Source organism: Coloeus monedula (genome assembly GCF_965178545.1).
Source record: "Coloeus monedula genome assembly, chromosome: 6".
Classification (NCBI taxonomy): Eukaryota; Metazoa; Chordata; class Aves; order Passeriformes; family Corvidae; genus Coloeus; species Coloeus monedula.
The window spans coordinates 59,611,945-59,638,989 of record NC_138786.1 but is presented as its reverse complement, the minus strand read 5'-3'; the positions used below and the strand labels follow the sequence as shown (position 1 = coordinate 59,638,989).

Sequence of the window (27,045 nt, the reverse complement as noted above, 5' to 3'; positions counted from 1 at the left end):
CCCCTCAGGGACAGGGGCGGAGCCAGTGACGTCACCGCCCCGCGCGCCGCTCCCGCGGGCCCGGCGCACGCGCGGCGCGGCGCGGGACCCGGGGCGGAGGGTGATGTAATACCCGTAACGGCCCCGCTCCGTCCGACATCCGGGTATCCTGCTGGGGTGCTGTTGTTTTTTTTGTTTTCCGCTTTTTTTTTTTTTTTTTTTTTCTCTTTTCCCCTGAAAAGCTCCATTTGTCGCTTTTTCTGGTGTTTTAATTTTTTTTTTTTTTTAAACGGGAGAGGGAGACGGTGAGGAGGGAAAGGGCACGGGGACGCGCGCGCGCTCCCACCTCCCCTCCCCTGCGGCGTGCGCGCCTGCGCAGAGGGGCGGCGGCGGCAGCGCAGTGCGAGTGTGTCCGTGTGTCCGCCCGTCCGTCCGTCCGTCCGTCCGTCCGCGGCCGGCGCTCCGCGCGGCGCTGCGCGGGTGGGCGCGGAGCAGCTCGGGCGGGGGACGGGGACGGGGGGGGCCGCCGGCGGCGGCGGGGGCGAGATGAGCGCTGGGCTCCCCCTGGGCACAGAGCCGCCCTGTGAATGAGCTGAGGCGAGGCCGCCAGCCGGGTGCCCCCCTCCTTCTCCTCCTCCTCCTCGTCCCCCCCTCCTTTCCCTTCTCCCCCGCGCACCGCCGGGAGCGCGGCCCTGCCCGCACAGCCGGCACCGACGCCGCGGCCGGGGGGGTAAGTGGCGCTGCGCAGTGCGGGGCCGGGGCGGGGTGAGGGGGCGGCGGGGCCGGGGCGCTGCGGGGCCCCGGGGCCTGTAAACAACCGGGGGCGGCGGAGAGCGCGGGAGCTCGGCGGCACGGCTGGGAGCGGGTCGGGCGGCCGGAGGGAGGGAGATGGATGGGGAAGGGGGGTGCGATCCCGCTGGGATGCCGCTGCCGGGAGCCCCCTGCGCAGCCCCTGCATTGCAGGCGCCTGCTGAGGGTGGGGGTGTCCCCGCAGCCCCCCGGGCACGGCGGGAGGAGGGTGAGCGGCGGGGTCTGGGCCTGGCTCAGGTAGGAGCAGCAGCTTTCCCTTTCTCCCTGCCCCCTCCTTTCCTCGCCCAGAGTTCATTTAATAAAGGCTATAAACAGCCTGCTCTCCCATCGCCACCCAAACGCTCGGGGCACGGCACTGACTGGGAAAAAAAAAAAACCAAAACAACACGCATCTATTTATAAAGCACCCCACCCTGGCGAGGGTCGGGAGCATCAAGCACTCCCCAAATAGTGACATTGTGATGCAGCGGGCGGTTTTCCCTCACCAACGCCTTTCGGGCGTTTAAAGTTTGAGAGAGATTTCGGTGCCTTTGAAAACAATGTCTTGAGCAAAGGTTGCGCTGACGATCTGTGATCTGTCACAGAGTGCGTGGTAAAAGTCCGTGGAAGAAAATGCTGGTTTCGGTGAGAAAGTTGTGCGGTGATGTGCTGGGTAATTGGGCTTGCGTGTGAAATGCCGGAGGTTCTGAGCGTACGTCTAACCTTTTTGTTACATTAGATTGTATTCTAGTAGTTGTGATACAACGTTAAGACAGGCTGGAGGTTGACCGTTTCAGAATTGATTTTGCAGACATCTGTTCCATACGTATTTGTATTTATTTGGTACGATTAAAATATTCCTTAATGTTGCCATGTGGATGGCAAAATTTTGTGGTTACAGAACTAGTGTTTAAGTTTACAGCAGCACTTGGGAAGAACTAAATTTTTTTGAGCTGTATCTTCTGTCAAACGGGAAAGTGCTGTTCATTGGGGTGGTCTCTGTGGTAACTTTAAGGTTTAAAGTCCTTAAGGTATGTCATCCAAAGGAATTTTTTATTTTTATTTTTTTTAAGCAGGAGACAGTTTTAGATCACGAGAGCAGTAGCTGGAAAGAAGGTAGGTGATATGTTTTCTTTAGATTGTGATATTTAGCATCAAGTGAGCTGAATCAATTTATAAAGTAGAAGTTCTAACTCTTGTGATTCTAGGAAATTAATTTCCAAATATAAGCCCTAGTAGCACTTTCCTGAGCTGTTTCAGTGATTAGGTGGCTGAAGCAGGTTCTGTGAAGTACTGGTGGAATTAAGGCTGGATGGCTACTGTTACTCAGCACCCTGAATGAGTTGCCAAATGACCAAGAATTTTGCAATTTCTAGCCACATTTCTTCTCTGATAGCTTCCCTTCTGGTGCTATTCATGGTTTCTTCTATGAATAACATCAGAGAAAACGTGAGCCAGGTAAGTTTTACAGTTTACCTATCCAATCACAGTAGTATTCAAAGGGAAGGTGTTAGAGGACTGCAGCTTGGATCAGTGCACCAGCATTAGCTGCTCCTAAAGTTCTCACTCCCAGGCCTTGCTGGGTCTCCCTTTTGTATATGAGACTGGGCTAGAAGAGTTGCTGATGCATCATGCCAGTTATTAATGTTTTCCTCACAGAGCTCTCTGATAAATTCCTCAGAGAACCGTGGGGAGAGTTTGTCTGTCCTCTCACTCTCTTCCAGCATAGCCGTGTTTTTCTCATATACAGGCAAGGCCTAGCTCTGGATTACAGTTTAGTCCTCTGCTTGATGATTGTCAGGTCAATCTCTCCCCTCGAAGTACAGTACAAAACTATACTTGTTTTCCAAGTATTTCCTTAACTGTCTATAGGTATGCTTGGGATACTTTTGTTGAAAGCGAAGAGAGATGGAAGTGCCAAATGACTGGTGAAGCTTGCAGGTCCAAACAAGCAGAACTCAGAGCAATTTGAATTAAAACAGAATACTAAAAAGTTTTTTTTTTTTCCTATAAAATCGAGCTGGTTGCTTCTTATCTGGAGTGCAACTTATGTGGTGGAGTTGAGTCATTCTTGCTGAGATTGCATTTTGAGAACTGTCGTTAAAATGCTTAGATATTTAACTCTGGCACAGTATAATTTGCAAACTTATGTAACTGGTATGTTTTTGAATGCAGCTGTCAATAAGAGATCGTATTGCACTTTTCCTTTTTAGTGGAAGTAGGGAATATAAAGCAGCTGCTTTCACAAAATGACCTAAATATAAGTAATTTAAGAATAGCATATTTCTTGCTAAAATATTGGCATTTCTATAGGCTTAATTTTCACATGTTCCAGGTCTATTCTGATGTACAAAATACTTATGTAATTGGCTAGGCAGAACAGCATTGCAATTAAGTGATGGAATGATGCAGGCTGTGCTAATAAATAAACAAGTTTTAGAATGGAAAGTACTGTAAAATAACTGTTTTCATTTGGCCCGTGCTAACCGGAGACATTTTAAAGACTTGAGTAGTAGTAATGTTTGAAGTTAAGACATTAGTGGTTTATCATAGCTAAACCTGAGCCAAAATGCATTTGTTCTTACTATTGCATGTGGACCTTTGTAATTTTTGCTCCTCTTTTCTCATAAATCATACTTTTTACTTTTTTTAGAAAAAATTGTATCATCTGTTTCTTTCCAAATGACACAACTTGTAGTCTCATTTGTTCTTTTAGAAATTTATCTCTTTTTGGATAATACTTGGTTGCCGAACTCTTACTGGTCTCTGTAGTTTTAATCACATGATCCAAATTTCAGTTTAGAATACTAGGATAAGGAATAAACTTCTGTAACATTTACACATGCTTAACTACAATCCTCTTCGTTGAATGAATGGCAAATGCAAAGTATCAAGTCTGTGTATACAATATGTAAATCCTGAAAAAATGACAATGTTGTTAGGATATTTAGAAGATCCAGGGAATGTGCATAGATGTACATTTTATGGCATTTTACATACATTCCATTCACCAGAGCTAAAAAATGTTTTTTAAGGAGGATTCATGTATTTGAGCCATGATGTGGTGCAGATCGTGGTGGAGATAATGCTTTCTACTCGTAGCTTCTTTATGTTGCTCTCTGTCTGTGAAGGAACAATTTAGCATTTATTAAGATTTAATATTTCTAGAGTAAATCACTTGACTCTTAAGACTGGGAGGAATGTTTAGACCAAGGGAATTGTAATCAGGGCAGGAGGAGAAAGCAAGTGTGATTCCATGGGAGTGAATAGGCTGATTTTTGTTCCTGGGTAGAGGCGGTAACCACTGTGTGTTACTGGTGTTAAACCACTGCTGCAAGGTCTGCTTTTCTGTAGTTGTCTGCTAACTCTGCTCTGTGTTAAACCACAGACTAAGTTACAGATTTCTGTCAAATTGTTATCTGTTTTCTTATTTATTTGGTTTGTGTTTAAACACAAATACCAGTACAATTCACTAATGGATATTTCAGCTGCCTATTGGACTCTACAGAACAAAGTGTGTTTATAACTATATGAAACAGTCGCTCAGATTTTTTTAACAGCTCTTCTCAAAAGGTGTTTATATGTGACTAAAACAACAGAACAAAAACTTCTTTCACTGACAGTTCCAATGAAGTACACTTCTACTGTTTAGAGTGTAAACTTTATAGCAGTATATATCTATGTATACCAAAAGAGCATCTAAGAGTGCTACAAAGGAAAAAGCAAAACTGGTTAACCATGTTTCAATATTGAAATGTAGAGAAAAGCAGTTTACACAGAGAGGGAAAAGTACATTAGCCTCCTCGTTGCTAACAGGTTAGTTCTCATTTAAAGAATATTTTAGTAGATAAAAAGGTCTCTAAAGTCTTCTAAGATAATAATTTACAAACCAAACAAACGCAAGTGTAACATGGCTTGTATTTTGATAGCTGCAGTTTAAATAAAGCAAAGCACTTCAACGTGCTTATGGTGATACACCGCGTGCTGAATTATGTGGGACTACTCAGATGTGTGATGTTGCTCTCATGCTTAAGTGCCTTGCTGGATTGTGACCTAGAGGATGAAATGTGCTCTCATGTTTGGGTCTCAGCTGTAACTTGAAGGATTTTATGTATCTGTGTGTGCAATTCATTTTTACTGCCAACTGTCCTTGTGATCTGAAATTCGAATGGTAGCCTGTATGCTTCTTGACGGTATATCATAGCTATTCGTCCATTAAGTTCTGTGGTATTTTTACATAGAAATAACTAAAATGCAGTAGCCACGAGAACTGTGTAAACTGTGCCTGAGCTCTTTGTGTTTGGAGATGAGTTTAAGGAATTCTCCAGCTGTTAAGTAAAACCCAGTCTTTGGAAAGGACTACAGAATGTGGAAAAATGTGGGCGGTTAAGCAGCTAGCATTAAATTGTAGGAAAATTTAATGAAGAAAAATCAGTTGCTGTCAGTAAATAATTTTCTGGTTCCCTCAGTCAATTACAGTATGTATTTGGACAGACCCTTGTTAAAAATCAACTGCTGCCGCTCTGTAATGAGCCATTCTGAGGCTGCAGATCAAGGCCCCATAAGCTTAGGAAATGCTGGCATTAGCACTGCTTTGATTTTTGAAAAACAGGTGAATTCAACAATGTCCTCATTAAGTGACCAGAATGTTTAGAGCTGTCGTGAGCTCTGGTTTGGACTGAGGGGAGCACCTTTACTGCCTTGTTTATCATGGGCAAATCACCTCTCTGCTGGTAGTGATAGAAGCGAACTTGGCAATCAGTGTGCCCCTCAGAGGAAAGCCTTCTGTCCTGAAAGTTTCTGTCTGCATAAAAGGCTAAAAACAATAGGGTTGTTTTTTCCATTGGTTTCTTTTTTGTATTTTTATGTAGTCTTGGGCAAAAAATCTGCTTTATTGCAGCAGTCATCCTCTGTCCTTGATCTTCTAATGAGATAGGAATGCTGGGGACGTGAGGGCAAAATAGTTTTGTAAATAAAATCTCTGTGTGTATACAAATGAACAAACTCCAGCTTTTCCTAAGCATTGAGGATTTGACTTCCAGGTCTTAATTGCTTCTGGCGTAGTTTTGATGTCATTTCCTTGCAAGCAAAGCCAGGTTATAGCTGTAACTTCAGAACATTTCCTATTTTATTGCCATTTTATTCCCAGGTGTAGTCATCAGGTTTCAAGTCTATCCTGTATGCTACTTTTCCTATATCCTCACCAGAATAGCGTTAATGTTGCTGAGATTAGAACCCCACAAATGTTTTCACGTAAAGTGAAGGGTCTGGGAAATTACTTGTGTATTATTTCATAATATTGAGTGCTTGACTAAACAGGAAGTTTTGGGGCCTTCATGCAAACATCATCTTCTAATTACTGGGCACACACGTCCCGGTTGTGTTTTCTCTAAATAGTTTATTTTTATTTTACTCCCAAGCTCTATCTGTATAAACTTTATTTTCACTTGGGTGTCATTCTGCCATATTGATAAAATAAATTGCTCATAAGACAAACCATAAACAGTTGGCTGATGCTTCTTGTAGAAGTTAGGAAAATCTGAAGTTTGAAAGCTTTAAATAATAAGTTGGTGAGCAACTAGAAGTACAAAGAGGAAAAATAGAAGATCAGATAGAGGGATGATTCCATGTGTTCAGTTTTCTTGAATTGTATAGGACCATATTAACTAAATTTTTAAGATGTTTGCGGTGAAGTTATCAGTGAAACAATACAACAGAGGGATGGTGGGGTTCTGTAAGAATTTGTACACATTACCACAGGCAACAAACAATATCAACTGTAAAAAAAGTGGTAGTTTCCTGAACTGACTGTGTGAATGTAATTTTTTCCCCATATTTCAGAAATAGTTCAGTTAATGCATTTGCTGCTTTGTTGTTTTTTAAATTATTCTTATTCGAGCCTCCCTTTGTTTTTGTAATCTCAGTGAATAATCCCATCAGGACCTTTTTCCATGGAGCATCTTTTTCTTGGTTTATTTTAACACTTAGCTAAAACACTGACAAATTGCAGCAGTAGCTTGACTTCGCTCCAGTTGCATTTGAACAAGCAGAACAATCCTGGACAAAAGCCATTCTAGTCTAGAGGCTCTTTACCCAATATCTTCACTCTTTTGGATGGGGGCAGGATGGCCTAGGACTCCAATTTTGTCTTGATTTTTCTGAATATGTTTAGTTGAACTTGGTAGATAAAGTAAATGCTTTTTGTTTGGTTTTTTCCTTTGACGCAGAAATGGCAGTGGAATGATGTGAGCCTTCCTTTAAAGAAAACATTCTTCTGTGAATCTTTTTTTGTGCTAGGTATTGTTTGGCTGGTAAAACTGACAGTGTACGAAGATATTGAGGCTTCAAGCTGTAGATGAGAGATAAAAAAAAGAAGAAATTTAGAGAAAAGGGAGGTTTTAGCTATTATTTGAAATATTTGATCTGTTCAGATTTGTTCAATTCTTGCACTGTAAGTGGCTCGTACTCAAGTAGGAGTTTTCAGTTAGATCCACAATGTTTAGAAGTGGGGTAATGATCTATTATGATGAGAAATGGCAGTTGCAGAGCACTCATGGTATTACAAATACTGGAAAAAATTGTAATTCAACTTTTATGACTTACTATAATTCCATTCTTCTGGGTTGTCTCTTTCTGTTTCCTTTCCACCCTTGTTTTCTTTGTGGTGAACGTATTGCTGTATGTAGTTCTGTTGGAATGGCTGTGTAGCAGGGTGTACTCCTGTCATGAGCAGCTTGCTTGGAATCCTTAAATTCACTTGCTTGCCTTGGTCTTTTAAAAAAATTGAATCTTACTGCATGTCATTGATATATAAACTGAAGCAAGGGCCTTTCTTTCTCCCAAATTCTGTCTACACAGACTGCAGCTTCCTTGGATCTTCCGGTTCTTTTTTACGGTTGCTTCAAGGGGGCTCTGAATTTTGGCTGGAGCCTGCAGGAATTTCTGCGCTGTTAACAAAGCAGTTGTCTAAGCTTTGTGTCTAAAATGGGTGTCTTTTGTTTATATTCCAACACTTCTAAGTAAGAAGGTTTTGGAAAATGAAGTATAATCAGAAAGTTATTCTGAACTTAGCACCAGCATGGGCATGTTTTCTGCTTATTAATGCTTTCAAGCAAGGACCTTGGTGTTTTCATTCTCACACTGTTCAGACAGCAGCACATGAATTTATGCAGAGCTATCTCATTGATTTTCATAGTTCTTGTTAGTGCCATTTTGGTTGTCTACATAGTTTTTCATAGCGATTGGGCTGCTCATATTTTGATGCTGCTGTGTTTTTTTCTCTTACGCTTTCCCACTTCTAATTTGTAGTACAGATATTTAGAAAGAAGCAAGAATTCTGTCTTGGCCAATAAAAACTCACTTAATCATGTTCTGAGGGTGCCAGTCATGTTAGGATCCTGATGAGTGACTGTCACTTGTGGATGCAAGTTGTGTCTCCTCTCAGAATCAGTGTAGAGATTTTTCATTCCCAGCAGCAGTCTTGGTGATTCTGGAAAGAACTTAGTTTCTTCCATAACAGACCATATTGCAAAATTAACCCCATAAAGAATTCTTGAAGCTACATCACCATCTTTCAAACTTCTGAAGGAACAGTTTGTTCCAGGTGAATTATCTTTTTCAGTGTCCAGGGCTTCCTTTTGCAAAAATCAGATTACACATGTCTCTGCTGGAGAGAGCTTGAACCTCAGCCAAAATACACTCATACTGAGAAGCTTCTCATTTAACCTTGGAACAGGTTTAGTTGTCTGCAGGAAAGGTAGGTAGGAGCAGAAAATAATGTTTTAAGAAGAAGCTGAAACATGTTGTTGGAGGGAGGGTGTTAACTTAGAAATGGTTACCTTCTGTGTTCCAGAAGGCATTAATAATCCTCTCCTAAATCCTACCTGCCCTGCTATACACACCACGTGGGATAAAATATTTTGCTGCTTAGTACAGGGAGGCATTTGGAAAGGCTGTCAGCTTCTAGCAGGGAGAAGGGATTTTTAGTAAAGTTATGTTTAAAAAAAAAAAAAAAAACAACAACTCTCCAAACAACTTAGATCAGTGAAATGGCAGTGCCTGTGGACCAGCTACTAAGAGGTCAGAGCTCATAGGTGTTTGTATCAGAGGTGCAGTGATTTAGTATTTTCTCCTGTGCTGTGAAGTTGTAATAGCCATCACTGTTGCAGTGGGAGAGAGGGAGGGTAAGCTGAGGAAGTTTGGAACAGTTCATACTTTCCCTCATACACACAGAGTTATTAACTTGCTTCCTCTGGTTTTTTTGTTTTCTGAGGTTTTTTTGTCTGCCACAAGCCATACCTGCTACATCTCTCCTAAACCAAAAGTTCTTAATGTTATTAGAAATTTTCTTACCCCTATGGGTAGTTTCTTAGGATCTTCCTTTTGCAGTTGTCTACTGAAATGTAACACAGACTACAGCTGCATCCTCAAGAAGCAAATGTTCTGGTGGGGAAATGGTGTGTTAGGCTGTTTATTGAAATAGTCCCACTTCTGTATTTTATTTCTTTTACTTCTTTTTCATAAATAGTTCTTTTTCATAAATACAGGCCATGTATTCCTGTGTCTGAAAGTACATATCCAGAAACATCAACTGTAATTTTTTAGTGTTTTATTGATGTTTCAAACCGTGAGTGCCACAACTCAGTCATATAGCCTCCAATAGTTTTTAAATCGTTTCACTGGCAGGAGGCTTTTTCATGACTTCATTCAGCCCATGACTGTGGTGTAATTGTGTCTCCTCATCTGCGTGTTCTGTTTTATTTTAGTCATTCTTCCGATCCCTGGGATGTTCTCTGACATGTTTGTTGAAATTAATTGATTTGGGGCATCCAGTATGTACTGTCAGTTTTTCATTCAGCAGGCTGTAACTTCTGAAAATGTTTCCACGTTTGCACAATTACATGCTGTCTGGCTACTTCATCCAGCCTACTTAAGGCAGAGGGAAAAGTACTGCTGATCAGGCTGGAGTTGAAGTGAATAAATGCCCTTTTTCTAGTCAGTAGCAGTCTGTATAACTTGGTGACTTGCTTTGTGTCCTGTAGTTCAAGTAAAGGTTGTAATCTTTCTGTATGGTCCTCATTACAGCACACAGGGTGTAATGTCACTGAGAGAATTGTTCTAGGAAATTGGAGTGTGGCAATATTTCTCAGCTTAGTTAGAACAAGTGCCTGTGACTTCAGTGTTGTTCATATAAGCAGCTTATCCTAGTGGAAGGAATACAACTTGAACATTGTTTAAAAAGGATTATTAATTTACATATTGTTCAACTGAAAGTTTCAGATGGGGGTGGTTAGTTTTCTTGGACAAAATGATCAGATCTTTGTCCAAATTCCTTGGAAAAATGAATTTGTATTTCTGTAGGGTTATGTGGAATTGCATTAACTGTCCTTTGTGAACAATTTAGGGCTTATCTTCACTTGAACCTTGTGGCAAATGAACAAGCAAATAGCAAAACAGTAAAATTTATTTTCCTGTATAGCAGAAAGCATTACAGTTGTGCTGCCTGGATAGCACAATTTGAGGAACAAATGAAGGGGCAAAGAGATTTCATGCATTCCAGTGATGTATCTGTGGTTGTCCATGGTTGTCCATGGCCTGGTATACTAATTACCCTCCTTTTCTTTGCCACTCTGTTCTGCAGTTGCATCTACTTTCAAGGACTTTAGCTACTGACTCTTTGGCATGCTCCATTCATTATTTCAGTTTTGTTTCTAATGCTGCAGTCCTTTGAATTTTGGCACTCTTGTGTTTTATCCAAGATCTTGTTATTTGTGTTGATTTTTCTAGGCCCTGTACAGTATTCTTACTTTTCCATCTGCAAACCACAACTTGAGTTTTCTGTGCACTTGCTGGAGAGGCTGTCCTTCAGTTTGACCTCCATAAAATCAGTGCTTCAGAAATCATGGTTAAAATGCACTTGTAGATGCAGAGATGCATCCCCTGCATGCTCATTTCTGTTCACAGGGGTCCATTTTCACATCTAGTTTTCTTCAGATGCCTCTCTGTTTTTAAGAGCCAAAATCCAGAAACTTTGGCTGCAGAAAGCTCTTCTCTTTTAGGACCTAAAACTAATGGAAGTCACTGATACGGAAGTGGTGATCCAAGAATCATCTTAGATTAAAATTGAAGTTTGCTTGACTGATTGCTGTGCAGTTGTAGCATCAGATGATGTGTGAGAGTCAGCATTTCTGAAGAAAATGTTGTACCTCTGATCTTTTTGCAAGGCACCACCCTTACAGTACTGTTCAGAATGGTACTTCTCTAAGAAAAAAAACAACAGTGGATGGTGTATGTTTGCCACTAAATTTAATGATTAAAGTGCCTTTTCTCTTACTTTGCCTTTAATAGGAAGAGAGAGAATGTCTGTCTCCTTCAGTACATATGTGCATCACTGAAGCATCCCAAAAGTTGAGGCTTTCAAAGCAGAGGACTGGTTCTGTCTCCTGCCTTGAGACTGCAGTTTTCTGAGATAATTGTAGAAATGTGTGACTGGGTTAAGATAGTAAAATTATGTGGAGAATAAAGGTCATAAAATGAGGGCTCCTGTTAAGAAAGATGACTAAAGACATAAAGAGAGGCTGAGTTAAGCCATGTTCAGGATCTGTTTTATGTATTGCACACATTGCATGCAGTCTGTTCTGGGTCTGTGTTTTTACATAACAAAGTCATGCTGTAATTTGGGCACTTGCACTGCTATAGGTTAATCAGATTTGCATACAGAGTTATATGCTAACCGAAGGTGTCATTCCAACTCAATCACTGTAGTGCACAAAGCACCTCATCAAAGAATGACAAATGTGCTCATAATTTAGGTGGACACTGGTGTGTGGAAGATGATTCTGTAGATATGGACTCAAAAACAGGTCTAAAAGGTATTTTTAGTAGGAAGGAGGCTTGGCTTTCTTATGTCAGCATTTCTCTGTGTGTGTCCATCCCTTCTTGTAAAACCAAGATAATTTTTTTTTAATAGCTAAGACTCTTTAAATTCTTCAGGTTTTAACTACACATAAGGGTGTCTTGGTTTGAAAGACCAGTGTCTGCTAAGGAAGGCAGGAGCCTCCCTTGGAATGGAAAATATAACCCCCTTCTCTCCAAATTATTATAATTTTGAAATTAAGAGGCTTTCAGGCAAAGATATAAGAAATAGGAATAGCAGTTCTTTACTAGTATATATAACAAGGCAATAATACAGAAACACTGGCTTAACCTGACGGAGTCAGGATAGGACCTGACACCCTGCCGGGCAGGGTGGTGGCAGTCACAGTCCCATTAAGGGGCGGCTGCACCCTCTTTGAAATGATAGAAATGGTTCTGTCAAAGCAGTGACCCTGTAGAAGGGTCTGGTGCTCCTCTGAAGGTCCAGTGGTGGTTATGCAGCTCTTGTCCTCTGGGAATCCAGTAGGTAAGGGCTTACTGTGGTGTTCCAAACCTCAGATTATATCCAGGTAGGAATGCTTGTTTCCTCCCCCTGGGCAGAGCATCTCACAATGGGATGATGTAATTTTGAGTCATGCAGTAAGGCTTGATGGTCCATTAACAGAAGATACCCTTCCGGAGGGAGTTATCAGGGATGTGTCAGCGAAGAGACAAAGAACACTGCCCCACCTGGTTTTAACAGCTGGTGATAGAACGCATACTTATGGTTACATCTTACATTGTAATATAAGACAAAGGGTATGGGGGGAGAAGTAGCAGGTAGTCTCCATCAGAATTCACAGATTGGTCAGTTGTAACTGAATTTTTTCTGAATGAGAATTGAAATTCTGGAAAAACCTAAATGTCTGGCACATTCATCCTATCTACAAGTAAATGATGCTTTTTTTGCAGATACAGTGAGGATTTTGAAAACCGGGCCTATTCTCCTACAGGTTTATACTGCTGTTTTGGTGGAAGTCTGGTTAGCTGGAGTGTAGCAGGAAGACAACTGCAGTCTGTTATTGCAGTTTTCAGAGGGTGATCACTTCATGCTGTGGGCTGTGGGCAATTTCTGAGGGAGTTGTTCCATGACCACATTGTGGTTTTCCTTCTGCCCAGCTGTATTCACATCCATGGTGGGCAACTCTTACCCCTGAAGAATCCTGAGTCAACATGTCACATACAAATCTTAGCTTAAAAGACCACCAGCTTTCAGGTTGCCTTCTGGAGAGGGATAAGGCAGTTTGGTATTTAAATGGAGAGTGATTTATTAACTTTGGAGGTGTGCTAGCAGTTCTGTAGTTGTTGTTAGAACTTCACACAAACTGTATGTATTTCTAATTTACATGATAAACTACTGAGCAGGACGAACAGTTTACAAAGCACAACTCTGAATGTTGTGTACATAGTAAGGTGAGAGATTAGAAGAAAAATGGCCCTTTTTAGTTCATGTTTCAACAGTGTTTGTGGTCACTGTAACTGTATCCTGTTCTTAATATTTTTCTGTTTTGTTTTAAACACAGCAATAATGTCAAATACCTCACAAAAAATATATTTGCTGGGGAAGTTTCTGCTTTTTGAGCTCTAAAATAAGGTGAAAAAGTTGAATATCTGCCTTCTGTTTAATGATCTCAACAAAAAGAACATTCAGTGTTCAACTCTGCTGCTATCATAGAATGAATAAAAAGTATTATTCAGCAAAATAATTCCCCATATGATTTATAGCAGCATTCTGTAATTATTTTGATCACTCTGACTTCATCAGAGTTGCATGTGAAAATAAAGTCTCAAGTCGTATTTTTTTCCTAGCAACTTCAGTAATGTGAACCTCCTACATGTGTTTGGAACACAAGACACACACTGTGCACACTCTGTTTCGTTGGTTAGTTACAGCTTGCTTGGGCATCAATATTTTGTGTTCACTTGAGAAGAGACAGAACTGCAGAGCTGGGTTTGGGGTGAGAGGAGGCAGAGGTGAATTGCTGCTGCCATCCCCATACAGCTGAAGTATGTGTTTTGTTTTTGTTAACAAAGCATGTGAGCCAAGGAGTGCATAACCAGTCCCCGTGCCTCACATTTGAATCACTGTTGTGATGAGATCAAATATAAACATTTCTTGACTGTTTATTCTAACACAGATGTTTTAGAAAGGTTGATAGTGGCTGGAAGAGACAGTGTGAAGAGCTTTGTTGGATATATGGTGTCACTAACGGCTGATGCTGTATTGCAATAAAAGCATGTTGTAAAAATGTGATGTTGTCACTTAGAAAACTGGTCAAATACATTCCATGGTCACGTTAAACATTTCTAGAACCCCTGATGTACTGTTTTTCTGCTAGTGCAGCTGTTAGTTGGGGCCTCAGGTAAAGTCTGTTTCTGAGGTGCTTTTCACAGCTAGTTTTTGTCCACAGTCTTCAAATAGAAAAGCTCATAGTTTTGTTCCATTACCTGGTATTGTATAACAGTGATTTGCAGACTCTTTGATGCTTCTCAAGGCATAATTTGCAAGTATGTAAAATGTGTGACCTATTTTGTATGATTTTTTAATAATGAATGCACAAATAAACTGATGTGGATTAGAAGGGTGGGTTGGATGGTTAGGGTGTGAAAACCATGAAGATAAACCAGTCAGTTTACACTGCCTGCAAATATAACTCTTATTCTCTTAAGCATGAATATTTGCTGCATCACATCCCAAGGAGGAGGTGAAGGAGGAGAGGGTGTGCAGTGTATGGGTCTGGCTTTAATCTCAATTCACACAGGAATTTACAGTATTGTGATTTTATTTCCAGACAGATTTCCTCAGACTTGTCAGGGGCAGTTATCTTTTAGTGAGGCATGAATACATGAGGGCTTTAAGTAAATCTGCAGCACAGACATCTGAGAAGCTGCTGCGTAATTTAACCGAAAATTTAAGGATGAGCTTTTACAAGATGGCTGAGCCAAACTAATGGCTTACTGCTGCCTAAAGGGACAGCTGCTCTGTTCCTTTCCAGTCCTGCTCCTAGTTAATCCAGCGTTGTTTTTTCCTTTATGCAGACTCTGGCATCCTCTTGGTCATTCAGATAATTTATCTGTTTAAAAAAAACAACAAATAACAACCAAACCCAAAAAACCCTGAAACTCTCTTCCTGAAAGAAAACCTAATCGGTTTGCTTTCATTTCCCCTTGACTACCAGAAAAGCAGTGTTAGCAGGAAATTGTGTCCAGCAGGTAGGGATCTAGGGAATGCCACTGTCCTGGAAACATTGAACTCTTTCATGGCTCAGTAGTTGCAGGGAACATCCATTCAGATGTGTGCCAGTTAACAAGTCCTCTTTGAAAGTGGTTTCATACATAGTTCCATTAGAGGCTTTTGTCAGAACCATGAATGACAGTGAATATAAATTTTTCAAGTAAAACAGCTGAAAATACAAAAATATGAAAAGTGCAGTTCAGCTAGTAGTAGTGTCCTTGTTTAAATTAGATGAAAGCAATGCAAATTTGACTGGAGACACAGAAAAACCAGCTTTATAGCTGTGTATTTTGGTCATCTTAACATTACTTGTGCCATTATACAGGATTTTTAAATGAGATGTTTAAGAAATATCGTAATAACCCTTTTGTTTTTTTCCTTTGTAGAACTGAAGGAAAATCATCATGGGAGCATTTTTAGACAAGCCAAAGATGGAGAAGCATAATGCCCAGGGGCAGGGGAATGGGCTGCGTTACGGTCTGAGCAGTATGCAAGGCTGGCGCGTGGAAATGGAGGATGCACACACGGCTGTGATTGGTTTGCCAAATGGACTTGATGGGTGGTCGTTTTTTGCTGTCTATGATGGGCACGCTGGATCACAGGTTGCCAAGTACTGCTGTGAGCATTTATTAGATCACATCACAAGCAACCAGGATTTTAAAGGGCCAGATGGGCCACCATCTGTGGAAAGTGTAAAGAGCGGCATCAGAACAGGTTTTCTGCAAATTGATGAACACATGAGAGTCATCTCCGAGAAGAAGCATGGCGCAGATAGAAGTGGGTCAACAGCTGTGGGTGTCATGATTTCTCCCCAACACACGTACTTCATCAACTGTGGAGACTCGAGAGGTTTGCTCTGTCGAAACAGGAAGGTTCACTTCTTCACACAGGATCACAAACCAAGTAATCCACTGGAGAAGGAGCGTATACAGAATGCAGGTGGCTCCGTAATGATTCAGCGTGTGAATGGCTCCCTTGCTGTTTCAAGGGCACTTGGGGACTTTGATTACAAATGTGTCCATGGGAAAGGTCCCACAGAACAGCTGGTCTCACCCGAGCCTGAAGTTTATGAAATTGAGAGATCAGAAGAAGATGATCAGTTCATCATCCTGGCTTGCGATGGTATCTGGGATGTTATGGGAAATGAAGAGCTGTGTGACTTTGTAAGATCCAGACTTGAAGTCACTGATGACCTTGAGAAAGTTTGCAATGAGATAGTTGACACCTGCTTGTACAAGGTAGCCAGACTTGAGAGAAGGAGTTTACTGTGTTTTCACTATTTGAAGTTTATGAACACGTTAATAATAAGTTTGATTCCAGTCTCTTAAGTATCCAATGGTTTATGGTAACATGACTTTGACAGTGATGACCGTGTTTCCCACAAAAGTGGTGATAGAGGGGGAACAAACACACAACAGAAACAATGTTTATCTGTGTGGTTTGGTTAATTAAGAATTTATAATCATGTACAGATACATTGTGATCAATGGAAAACTAGAAGCTGATGGGAATTTTTGGGCGAGCTAAAGACAATAACTACCCTTTTCTGTTTCATAACATACTTTAGAAAACCTTAACTCCTAAGACTTAATCAGGCTAGAGAGTATTTCCCCTTCCTAATCTTCCCCTGCTTTCTTGGGCACGTAGTAGTAACATTACTGTCACATTTACACCAAGACAAATGTAGAATCAATGACCCTTGACTTCATATTTTGAAGACTGGCTTCCTACGTTTTTATTTTGGTTTAATTACTGTATTTCTTATTCACTATTGTGTGATACAGCTCTGAAACCAGCTCAAGTAGAAGAAGATGAGGCTATTTGGTTTAACAAAACTATGTAACTTTGTCTGCATTAACGTCTACTTTGTAATAATAAGTTGCAATGTGATGCAGTTACTGAGTTTCATAGCTTGATACTTATTTTGAAAAGGCAAACTGGAAGTCATAGTGTAAAAAAGCCGACTTTTTTCTAAAGAAACAAGACAACATCCTTGCTCTTCCCACATGGCTAACAGGATCATTGTTTCCCATCTGGAAAATTGTAATTGCTTTCCATCACCTTGGCAGATTGATAATGGTTATATTTTTGTTTACTATCTTTGTTGGATAATCCTAAAAACAAATACGTGGAAAGGAACAGTGGCTTGTGGATGCTTTAAGCTTTGCAGGAGCCAACTGTCAGCCCCTCCCCATACACACATATACTCTTGTTTTGCCCACTGGTTTGTTCTTGGTCTCGCTGACATCAGTGGATTTAACTAGTGTTTAAATTTAAGCCTATGGATGCATGTTTGCAGGCCAAAGCACAGGAGTATTGAAAGTAGACCAAACAGTTACTCTGCATAAGCAGAATGTGTTTGTATTTTAACATATTCAGGTATTGGGGTTCTCTTTAGTTGGAGTTTTAAATGTTAACATTTTTTGCATAGACTTGGGTACTTTACAACTGGTCTTCTAACAAATTCTCTCACTTGTAACTTTTCTTGTTTTAAATGAAAAGGGGAAGAAAAAAACTAATAGCTGTGGTTTTAGGTGGAAGCACTGTCTGAATTCAGCACCTTCCTGCTTAGTGCTTTTAAGCAGTGATGGTTTTGTTCACCCATTCAGCTGTTTTCCCAAAATGATTGGATGGTGCTTAAAACAAGATGGAACATAACTTTGTAATTATACATCACTCTTTACTAATGTCAGTTTTTAGAAGACAATGGACTGTCTGTGACTGGCTCCATGTAGTCTTCACACCATAAAAGAGTTAAAAACAGTGACTTAAGAATTGTACTGAATGAATGGGCCTGGAATTCTGTAAGGGGTACAGGGAGATTAGTTCTAATGATAATATTAATTCATAATAGTGAAAGTTGGATTCTGATGCCATATGATTTGTGAATTTCTGTGTTTAAAATGCTTTGATGTGTGTTTAGCCTGGTGTATATACATTTCTCAAATAATTTTTTCTTTTCCACCAGGGAAGTCGAGACAACATGAGTGTGATATTGATCTGTTTTCCGAATGCACCAAAGGTATCACCAGAGGCGGTGAAAAGAGAGGCAGAGTTGGACAAGTACCTGGAAAGCAGAGTAGAAGGTGGATCATTTAAAAAAAAATAAGTAACTTTGTTTCTAAACAGACCCCTGGCCCCTTTCCCCTTCCAACAACTAAACCCTTAACACATACAGGCTTTTTAATAGATCTTCAAGTGCCATTGGCCATCCTGTGTACCTCTGAAAAAGGCACTCATATATGTCCTGAAAAAGTTCTGCTATGAAAGTGCAGCAGCCTGTAGCCCTGAAAATTATTCAGGATGGCAGAGGATTCATTTGTGCTCAGTGTTCTTCCTGAGTCTGTTGACAGCACTAACTTCAGACCAGTGAATCCTGGTTCCTGTCACATGGAGTTAAATGAAATAATCAGAATATCTTACAAAGTGTCTGTGAAGATGGTAATTTGAGTGCCATTTTTCCTTATAGTTAAGTACAAATCAGTTAGCTGTAGTATTTTATTATCCAGTAATAGTAGGATTACAACTTGATTACTGTAATCTTTAAGCACCTGCTTACATATTTACTTATTTGAAAGTATGTCAGAAATTTGTCAAAGCTAATCTTTAAGCATTCATGACAAACGAAAGCTGGAACTCATCTCTTACTCTGATAGTAACTTAAAAATTTTTCTTTAAATTTGTATTTCAGGAGTTCTTAAACTTTAAATTGAAACTGCAAGTCTGGGGCTTTTTGGATCACATAAAAAGGATATTTCAAATCAATTTGATTCAAATAATTTCTGATTAAAACTGAATTTATAGTGCCTTTTGATATTTAAAACCAACTACAGCTTGGAGTTTGTTTCTGAAATCTAAGACCTGCTGTATGCATTATTTGCATAGATTAAGTCTATTTTTGAAGTGGACTCCTATATGTTGCAAGTCTAGTTATGTGTGTGTATACTTCCAAGAATCCTTAATAGCACACAGGGTACGATAGGCAGAGTTCTCCACAAATACGGTAGCAGTGATTAGTAAGTCAGAGGAGTACATTATGCGCTTTTTTCCTCCTTAACTTGCATGAAGGTAACGCAGTGCAGCTCCAGAAATTTCACAGAGAACTTGCCTACAGGGGAATTGTGGGCTCAGACAAATTCATGTGCAGTTTTTAAAGCACTTACAACCTGTATAGGTGCTCTTTCAGAAAGTACCACGTTTTTCCAGGGCCTCGTTCGCCAGGTCTTGACAAACTGCATCTGTTCTGCCCCTGAACAAATGCCCAGGCAGACATTTCTGTGTTTTAATCTCAACACTTGCCTGAGAGGAGAGGTTGGTGCACAGTCAGTGCTGGTGTGAATCTCCCTGACAGCGTGGCAGGAATATCCTAGTGCAGTCACACTGCAGGAGGGAAGTGTCAGATGGCTCCCTCCATGCAGAGCGGGGAGCAGGTTTGCACCAGGCGTGTGAGTGCCCACCCACAGATTTGGTGAAGAACAAGTGTGCTGTACATTCACACATTGATTCACAGCGTGGTAACTCTCCTTATCTGGGCAAGTACTGCCTTCTTATCTTAGATATTTTGTCTGAGTTCAGACAAACCTGTGACCTAGAATATGAAAATACGACGAAGCCAAGGCTGTGTGTTCAGCTGGCCTCATTGTACCCCAAGAATATTACAGGGAGGAAAGCTGGCATTTTTGTACAGCTGCTTAATTTTATAAAGGAAGAGCCTAAACACTGGACCTGCATGTGATTATGGTACATACAAGGAATTTGGCTGCTGGTACTTTGCATTTATACGAATAGGAAATTGCAGGAATGAGCAAAGTGTGATAATTGCATAGAGGCAGAAGGATTCCATATGTAGTTATAAAGCACTTTAATACTAATTTAATGGGATGATGTCTGAACAACTTGAGGAAATACATTGTACTTTCCCTCAAGGGTCTTTGCTTAATTTTTAGAGTTATCCTCAATCTTTTGTCTATTGTTGCACAAAAATATTATTTAAATTAATGAATATGTAGTAAACACTACTCAACCCAGCAGTGATTTGTATCAGCTGTTTGCAGCATTTGGCCTTTTAGGACTTACACATGAGGGAAGTTGAAAGGCCTGAACTAAAGCAGAATTTCAAGAACAGGAGTTGATAACTTTGTTACATTTAACTTAATTCCTGTGCCAGTGCATTGTTTCTGGAGTAAATGGTTAATGCCTTATTGACTAGTAGGGTAGGACTGCTGCAGCATCAGCATACACTACAGTGAATAATCTTGCTCTTATCTTAGGATACTATAAGAGTGGCAGTGCTTAACTTTAAAAGCCTGATTTTTGGCTGAAGGAACTAAAAAAATATAAAGAGTACTTTTAGAATGATCTTACTAATTTGTAATATCAATTTAAATTTAAAACTCATTAAAATGGAAACTTGGGAAAAATGCATATGTATTTTTATGCACTTCAGTACTTGGTGAAGTCCAACAAGTAATGAGAGTCGATACTTTCTAATGTGCATTTTTTTTTCTGGTTGTATTTTTATCCCCTCGGCCCAGAATATACCTTTATACTGTTAAAAGGTAGTGCAAATTATAAGACTGAATAGGATTTAATAATGATGGTCATCTTGAAAAAGGAGAGATGATTCGGATTTTAAAAATGTAGAAACTTTTCTACTTATCATGTCACTTAAGACTCCCCTGGTGTGTTTGTGGTCCAGATTCATAGCTGCAACAAATAATGGAAGAAGCAGCAAGTGTGGAGAACCATCCTTGTGCCATTACTTGCAATAAATCAGTGTTACTCCTAAAGTATCATGTGAACTTCATGGTAGAAGTAATCAGTCATTCCAAAATGTGTTGCTATTATTTGCACTAATATGTGTTATTGATGTGTTGACTCTAAAAAGAAACTTGTCTAAGCTTTTTTTTTCTGTTCTCATTTTTTTTTACATAGAACCATTCCGTAATAGATAATCCCTGCAATATTTATACTGATGTAGAGATAAATAACTTTGAGTTAGCTGTTATATGTTCCTTCCCTAATTTTCACAAAAACAAAGTTCTGGCTTTTTCTTAAACTTTGTATGGAATTCCCATTTTTGAATCCTTTATTTTAGGGTTGTAAGTACATTTTTCCAATACTTAATGCCATGAAAATGTGTAGAAGGTTTAAAAGTAAATTAAAGATTGGGGGGAGGGTTGAAGGTGTATTGAAACAAGATAATTCCAATAAATTAAACACAGCTAGCAGACCGACTCCATTTGTTGTGTCTTCAGTGTTCATTCAGTCTGTATCTATAGTTTTATCAAAATATAAATGTATTCATTTAGTGGAGACTGTATGTTAAATGTACTGCAGTTACAGGTTGTGAAACTGTGTAGTATAGGTCAACCATAAATTCCTTATTTTTGTACAGCAGAACTTTAGCACTAGCATAATGTAGCATATTCTAGATGTTCAAAATTGCACAATAAAGGAACTTGGCAAACCAAATCTGAGATCTTGGCTTCTTATTCAGATTTAAGATTCATAGATTATTTCTTTGCTAAATGTTAGATGGTAAAATGAACTTTGGTTGTAGATTTTGAGGAAATGGCAAGTTTTTGAGGTGTCTCTGGTGTGCGGTGTCATGTATTTAAAATTTAGGGTTTGAAGTAAACAGCTTAAAGCTTTGTGCTGCACAATTTGATGCTGGTTGAGGACTAGGCAGTGTTTCCACTATACCTTGCAAATAATTTACACAGCCTGACTACAAAACAGAGCTGATGGTTTTTGTAAACACACGCAGCCCTGAAAAACCATTACGTACACAAAAATAATTCACAATTGTTGGTTTTTAGGGGTTTTTAGTTTGTTTTTTTTTTTTAACTAAAAAGAACTGGATACATGTTGGTTTAAAAAGCTTTCAATGTGCCTTATCTCACAAATTATAAAATGGACACTTGGTATGTTCTTCTGGAATTTAGGACAAAATCTGAATACTTGAGTGTTTTTCAAAAGCGGTACTGATGAATTCCATCTACTTTCAAACTGTGTAAAGGCTTTATTACATGAAGAATAGTGTGCATGTACATACATGCTTGTATAGATGTGCACATATGTACACATTATTGTATGCATGTTGCAGTATTCATTTGAAGATGAACAGCACCAGGTCTTAATAATTCATGTGTTTTGTAATTTCTGAGAGCTCATGTTTACAGAGAAATCAATGAGATGCAGTTTTTTTAATGTTCTTGTTCTTTAGACTTCGTAAAATCCCTATTTAAAGAGTGACTCTTCAGGGGCGGTATGGTCTGAAATGTCTTGAATTCCAATAAAATTTTGTGCTTTTGACTTGAGGAGAAAAGTGAAAAAAGCAAACACAAAAAAACCCCAAACCAACCAGGCCTAAGAATAAAGTTAAAGAATTAATGTCTTGACAAATGTGGCTATGGCTACAGCACAGATTCTCTTCACCCAGCAGCTGGAGTGGATCAGCTTTAAGTTTCTGCCCTGTATTTAAATATCTCCTGAGTTGAGGATGAAACTGTCAATTAGATGATGTCCCTGGCTTTTAATTTATGTGTAATAGTTCTTAAAATTTGCATGTGGCTGTAATGCAGTGAGGTACAAGTATTGGTTAATACACATGCAGCCATGGGAATTACTTTTGACATGTCGAACCTTTTATTTCTTGAACGTATTTTGTTTTCTGTGATGACAATAATATTTAATCATGTGTTGCAGCAATAAAGCTGATGTTAGTATCTGCCCCATGCCTTGGGCATATACTGGGAAGATATTACATCTTCTATCTAATGTATAGCAGGAAAGCTATTAAAGATTTCTTTTCCCACTGTTATTAGGTAGCTGTGTATTTCTAAAACCAAATCACCATGTTAACAGCAGTAAATCTGTGTCAAATCTGTTACAGGTTTTTCCTTATGGAACCAAAGTTATCAATTACCATGTTGAGTATGGTCTGTTGCTTTTAATTTTAATTTTTTTTTTAATGCTAAGCTGCCTTTTTTATAAAACTGAGTGTTTCAATCTTTTTGATTTAAATTTGGACTGCACTTACAAAAAAAGTACTTCTGATTCCCAGAGATCATAAAGAAGCAGGGTGAAGGAGTGCCAGACTTAGTCCACGTGATGCGTACGTTAGCAACTGAGAGCATCCCAAACCTCCCGCCGGGGGGGGAGTTGGCAAGCAAGTGAGTTCACATCAGTGTACATGTGGGGCTTGATTTAAACTGCATCTTAACTGCAAGGCCACTCTTAAAAGTGGGGGGGCAGGGAGGGAGGAAGGGCACAAGACAAAAGGTGATGATCTGTTCTCCAATTTTTATTACTCAGTTGTTTTGGATGAAAAGGACAAGCCTAAGAATGGGGTTGACAATGAATCACTGTGAAAATTAAATGTCAAACCGTAGTTTTGGGAAGGAATGAGGGGTTTTTAAGGGTGGCCTGAGTGTCTGTTTTTTGTAATTAACTGGGGGTTTCGGGGGGATGTTCACATTTGAATATGTGAAAATAGTGCCCTGACTTTATTACTTGGATATGTTATACACTTCCACAAGAAGTGATATGCAGAAAATGTTTTGCTTGGCAGCTTTCTTTTCTTGTCTGTAGCCATGTTGTAATTGCTTAAAAATTTGCTTTTGTTTCTCTCTGCTTGTGACAAATCTGAAAGCGAGATAGAAGTCTATCAAAAAAGAAAAGTGGGAAGTTAAATTTGTAGCTTTATATAGCTGGCTTTGTTCTTGAAGAGTTCAGTGGTGATGATCTGTGGTTTCTCAAATGTTCAGTCTTTAAGGAAGCAACATGCTTAGCTTTTTTGCACCCCTAACTGAGTCCTTTGTGGCTCAAAAGATTCTTCATGAGCCTATGCCATGTTAAAATGGATTGGCCACATATGATACAGAGTATTTTTAACCTTTCAGAGTATGATTTTTATATTTTACGCCAAAACATCTGGACTTTAAGCATGTAATTGAATAAATTATAAAGTGATAACTGTAAAGATGGCTTCTACAAGACAGTATTGTTCCTATAGGAACTGTTTGACTAGGAAAAGAAGAGATGGCAATTTAATGTACAATAGCATCTATTTAGGATGGGTTGCTGTAGTGTTCAAGTACGAGTGAGTCAGTTACTCATGAAATGCAGCATACAAACTGATTTTTCTTAATCACCTTTGGCTAGCAGTATCATCACGGTTGTGAAGAAATGCTGAAGTGACTGACTTCAGTGGGATTTTGTGTCTTAGTGGTGCTAGTTTGAATAGGGACTTAGAGTAATACTGATTTAATTGGATGTTAGTATAACTTAAAGTACTGTTGCCAATTTGGAAGGAAAATAATGCTTTCCAAGAAACTTGCCTGTATTTAGAATCAAAGAAACCTATTTCTTGAAAGATATGGGAAACTTTCCAATCCATGTATGCAATGTACTTTATGTGTAATTGCTTGATTTTATTGCTTTAAATCCATCCTCTTCTTTCATGCCCTATAATCATTCACTAGAGTCACTATGATGTTTATACGTGGTAGTTCCTGACTTTTCAGTGTTGCATGATGATTACAAAGCTTGTCATCTGCTTTTTTTCTTCTCTTGCACTCCTTTGTGATTGCTCTGCATGCATTCATCAGCGGTTTAAAGGTTGTTCTTTGAAGTTTGTTTTGTATCACAGTCTGCTACTTTGTCATACTTCATTCTGCAGAAGGGGATCTGAAAGAAAGTTGCATTTAAAGTCCAGTGTGTAATTCCTGGTTTTTTTACTCCCCTCTTTCCTTCCTGTTCTCCCTCCAAAGTTTTTTCCTTGTATACTGGGAAAGGCAATGGCAGCTTCTTCCTTCAGCCTCACATTGGGCTGTGGTTTTTGGTTTATTTATTATCAGTTTTCAAGTTTTTTTGACTCTCAGTTTTTTCCCTCTGTGTTAGAATAATTAAATAAAAATCATGTTGCTCATTTGCATGTTGATTGCAAATTTTGTATTAATATTTTATCAATCTATTTCTTATCAATTTTCTATCAGTATTAGAAAAGTCAAGAGTCCCAGAGATGAAAGTTAATTTCAAGCTGTCTTAAATATGCTAAGCATGGGGTTTTTTAAAAGGAGGTAACTGTCAAAATGCTTCAATTAATATTTTGATTTTTTTTACCAGACAAAATTTATCTCAGTCTGAAGATACAATACACAAAACTGCAATTTGCATTTTAATCTTTTTATTTGGAGAAAAATTGCAGGATAGTATTGGACATGTCATTGTAGAAGAGTACTGTACTAGAACTAACTTCTTCATGTTTGCGCATGAAAAGTCCATTTTAAGATGTAACACTAACAAAAATGGACTTCAGAATGTAATTTTTGTGTGTCCAGAGAATAACACAGCACTGTTCCCCTCTGGAAGTGCCATAATACATAAGGCACTACTGCAGTGTTTTTTGGGCACACAAATGACCAGGACATTCAGTGTTCACTGAGCTTTCTGCTGCCCTTTTTCCAAGTGAAGACCTGACTGTCAGGTCGTGCCCTTCTCTTGCTGAACTCTGAGGGGTATTGAGCCTTGTTTGTCTTGAGCCTAAAGGTTTTAAAGGATATGGAATGTTTAAGGACACTTAGTGCTAACTTCTGGTAAATATGGTTCTGTAAATTTGGAATCTTCTAAGGTTTGCATTTTAAATTAAAATTAGGAATTTGACTTCGTAAAAAAAGAAGAACACAGCCTTAAAGTCTTGTGGGTTTTTTTTTTCTTTTTTTGCTCTAGACGGAGTGTGATTGAAGCCGTGTATAACAGACTGAACCCCTACAGGAATGATGATGCTGTAAGTATCCTTTCTCTTACATTATCTTTCCTCCCACCCCAATTATTTTATCTGGTTTTTAAAGAAAGGTACTGCTAGTTCTTGTTAAAAACCCCTTCCCCCAAGAAAGGAATAACACTGTTGTGCTCTTTGGATTGTGTTTTGTAATTGTTTTCTGCTGCCTTCTGCTGATCATAATCTCGAAACTCCAGTAGAGTTGATTAATTTGTCCTCTGGAATTTCATTATTTCAGTCCTGCTTGGGTTTTCAAGTGCTGCCAAATGGTGGAAAGAGTCATGGGGTTGTTTTCTCCTTTATAGGAGACATTTTTTCCTAAACATCAAGAAGAAAAATGTGATATCTAAAGGTTAAAGAGATGGGTTAAGAATATATTAGTTTACCAAATGGACAGTGTAAACACTTTTATTCTTAAACATAAAGCATCTTACAGCAAGTGAACAGTTTGGGTTCTGATATGTCAGTGATGAGAGAGGACAAATAAATCTACTGTCAGTATGGGGGAAAGAACAACCAAACAGTGAACATGATTCCAGTGGCAGTTTGATCACCAGAAACAGCATTCTGTCACTGAAAGTGCAGCATGTCATGGAGCAGTTAAACTGATCCTTTAACTATCAGCAGAAATTACTCACCTGCCTGGATGTGACATGGCTGAAATGCAGCCAGACATACATAAAGATTGTGCATTGGCTTTACAACTGTGCACTAGTTTATTTGGCAGCCCTCATTCTATTTTTAGCATAACAATTCCTAAATAGGGGCTGGAAGAGGATGCTTTACCTCCAAAATACATTCTGTAGTATGTTGCTGTTCTACAAATGTACAGTACACAAACTTTGCAATCATGTTGGCGACTGGAATACAGAAATTTGCGTATGGAATAGTTGGCAAGCAGCTCCCGCATTTTTACTCATGCTGCTTTTACTCTTCATTCTTGAAACAACCATTTTGCTCTTTCATATAATTGCTCTCCTTTGCTACTTCTGGTCTTGAAGGAAAAGCTGGAGGTGGTACTTTTGCAAAGGGCAGTTTCAGTTTGTGTTTTTTTACTACACCTCCGTGCCAACTGTTCCTCTCTGGTTTGTTACGGATTCTGTGGGCAAGTTTGAATGAAGGGTGCAGAACTTCAGTGCTAAGAAATTATCATGAGTGGCATTGCTAGAGACTTAATTAGCCTCTCCTCTCAAGAGAGTCACTAAGGCAGTGCTTTTGAAGAGGAATAATATTTCTACCTCCTGCAGTCTCAGTAATGATGGGGAGATGCAGCTGTGGAAGCACCAGGATGTGCTGTTGTAAAAGCCCATCCTGGCCCTTAATTGCTTAGAGAAAGGGAGCA

The 27,045-nt window shown here is 39.4% G+C and overlaps 1 protein-coding gene across 4 annotated transcripts in view; it reads left to right on the top strand.

Moving 5' to 3' along the window:
- The first annotated feature begins 289 nt into the window (after nucleotides 1–289).
- The window catches only part of PPM1A (protein phosphatase, Mg2+/Mn2+ dependent 1A), a 35,661-nt gene continuing 8,905 nt past the window's right edge, over nucleotides 290–27,045 (top strand). The window contains exons 1-6 of one of the 4 annotated variants that reach the window (XM_082282915.1): nucleotides 290–709; nucleotides 1,845–1,884; nucleotides 15,304–16,155; nucleotides 17,886–18,003; nucleotides 22,986–23,094; nucleotides 25,652–25,709. In XM_082282915.1, coding sequence (XP_082139041.1) covers nucleotides 15,322–16,155; nucleotides 17,886–18,003; nucleotides 22,986–23,094; nucleotides 25,652–25,709 — 1,119 coding nt within the window. In that variant the 5' untranslated portion in view covers nucleotides 290–709; nucleotides 1,845–1,884; nucleotides 15,304–15,321. Of the gene's footprint in view, nucleotides 710–1,841; nucleotides 1,885–15,303; nucleotides 16,156–17,885; nucleotides 18,004–22,985; nucleotides 23,095–25,651; nucleotides 25,710–27,045 lie in introns of all 4 variants that reach the window. The other 3 variants (XM_082282916.1, XM_082282914.1, XM_082282917.1) reach the window with 3 other exon arrangements.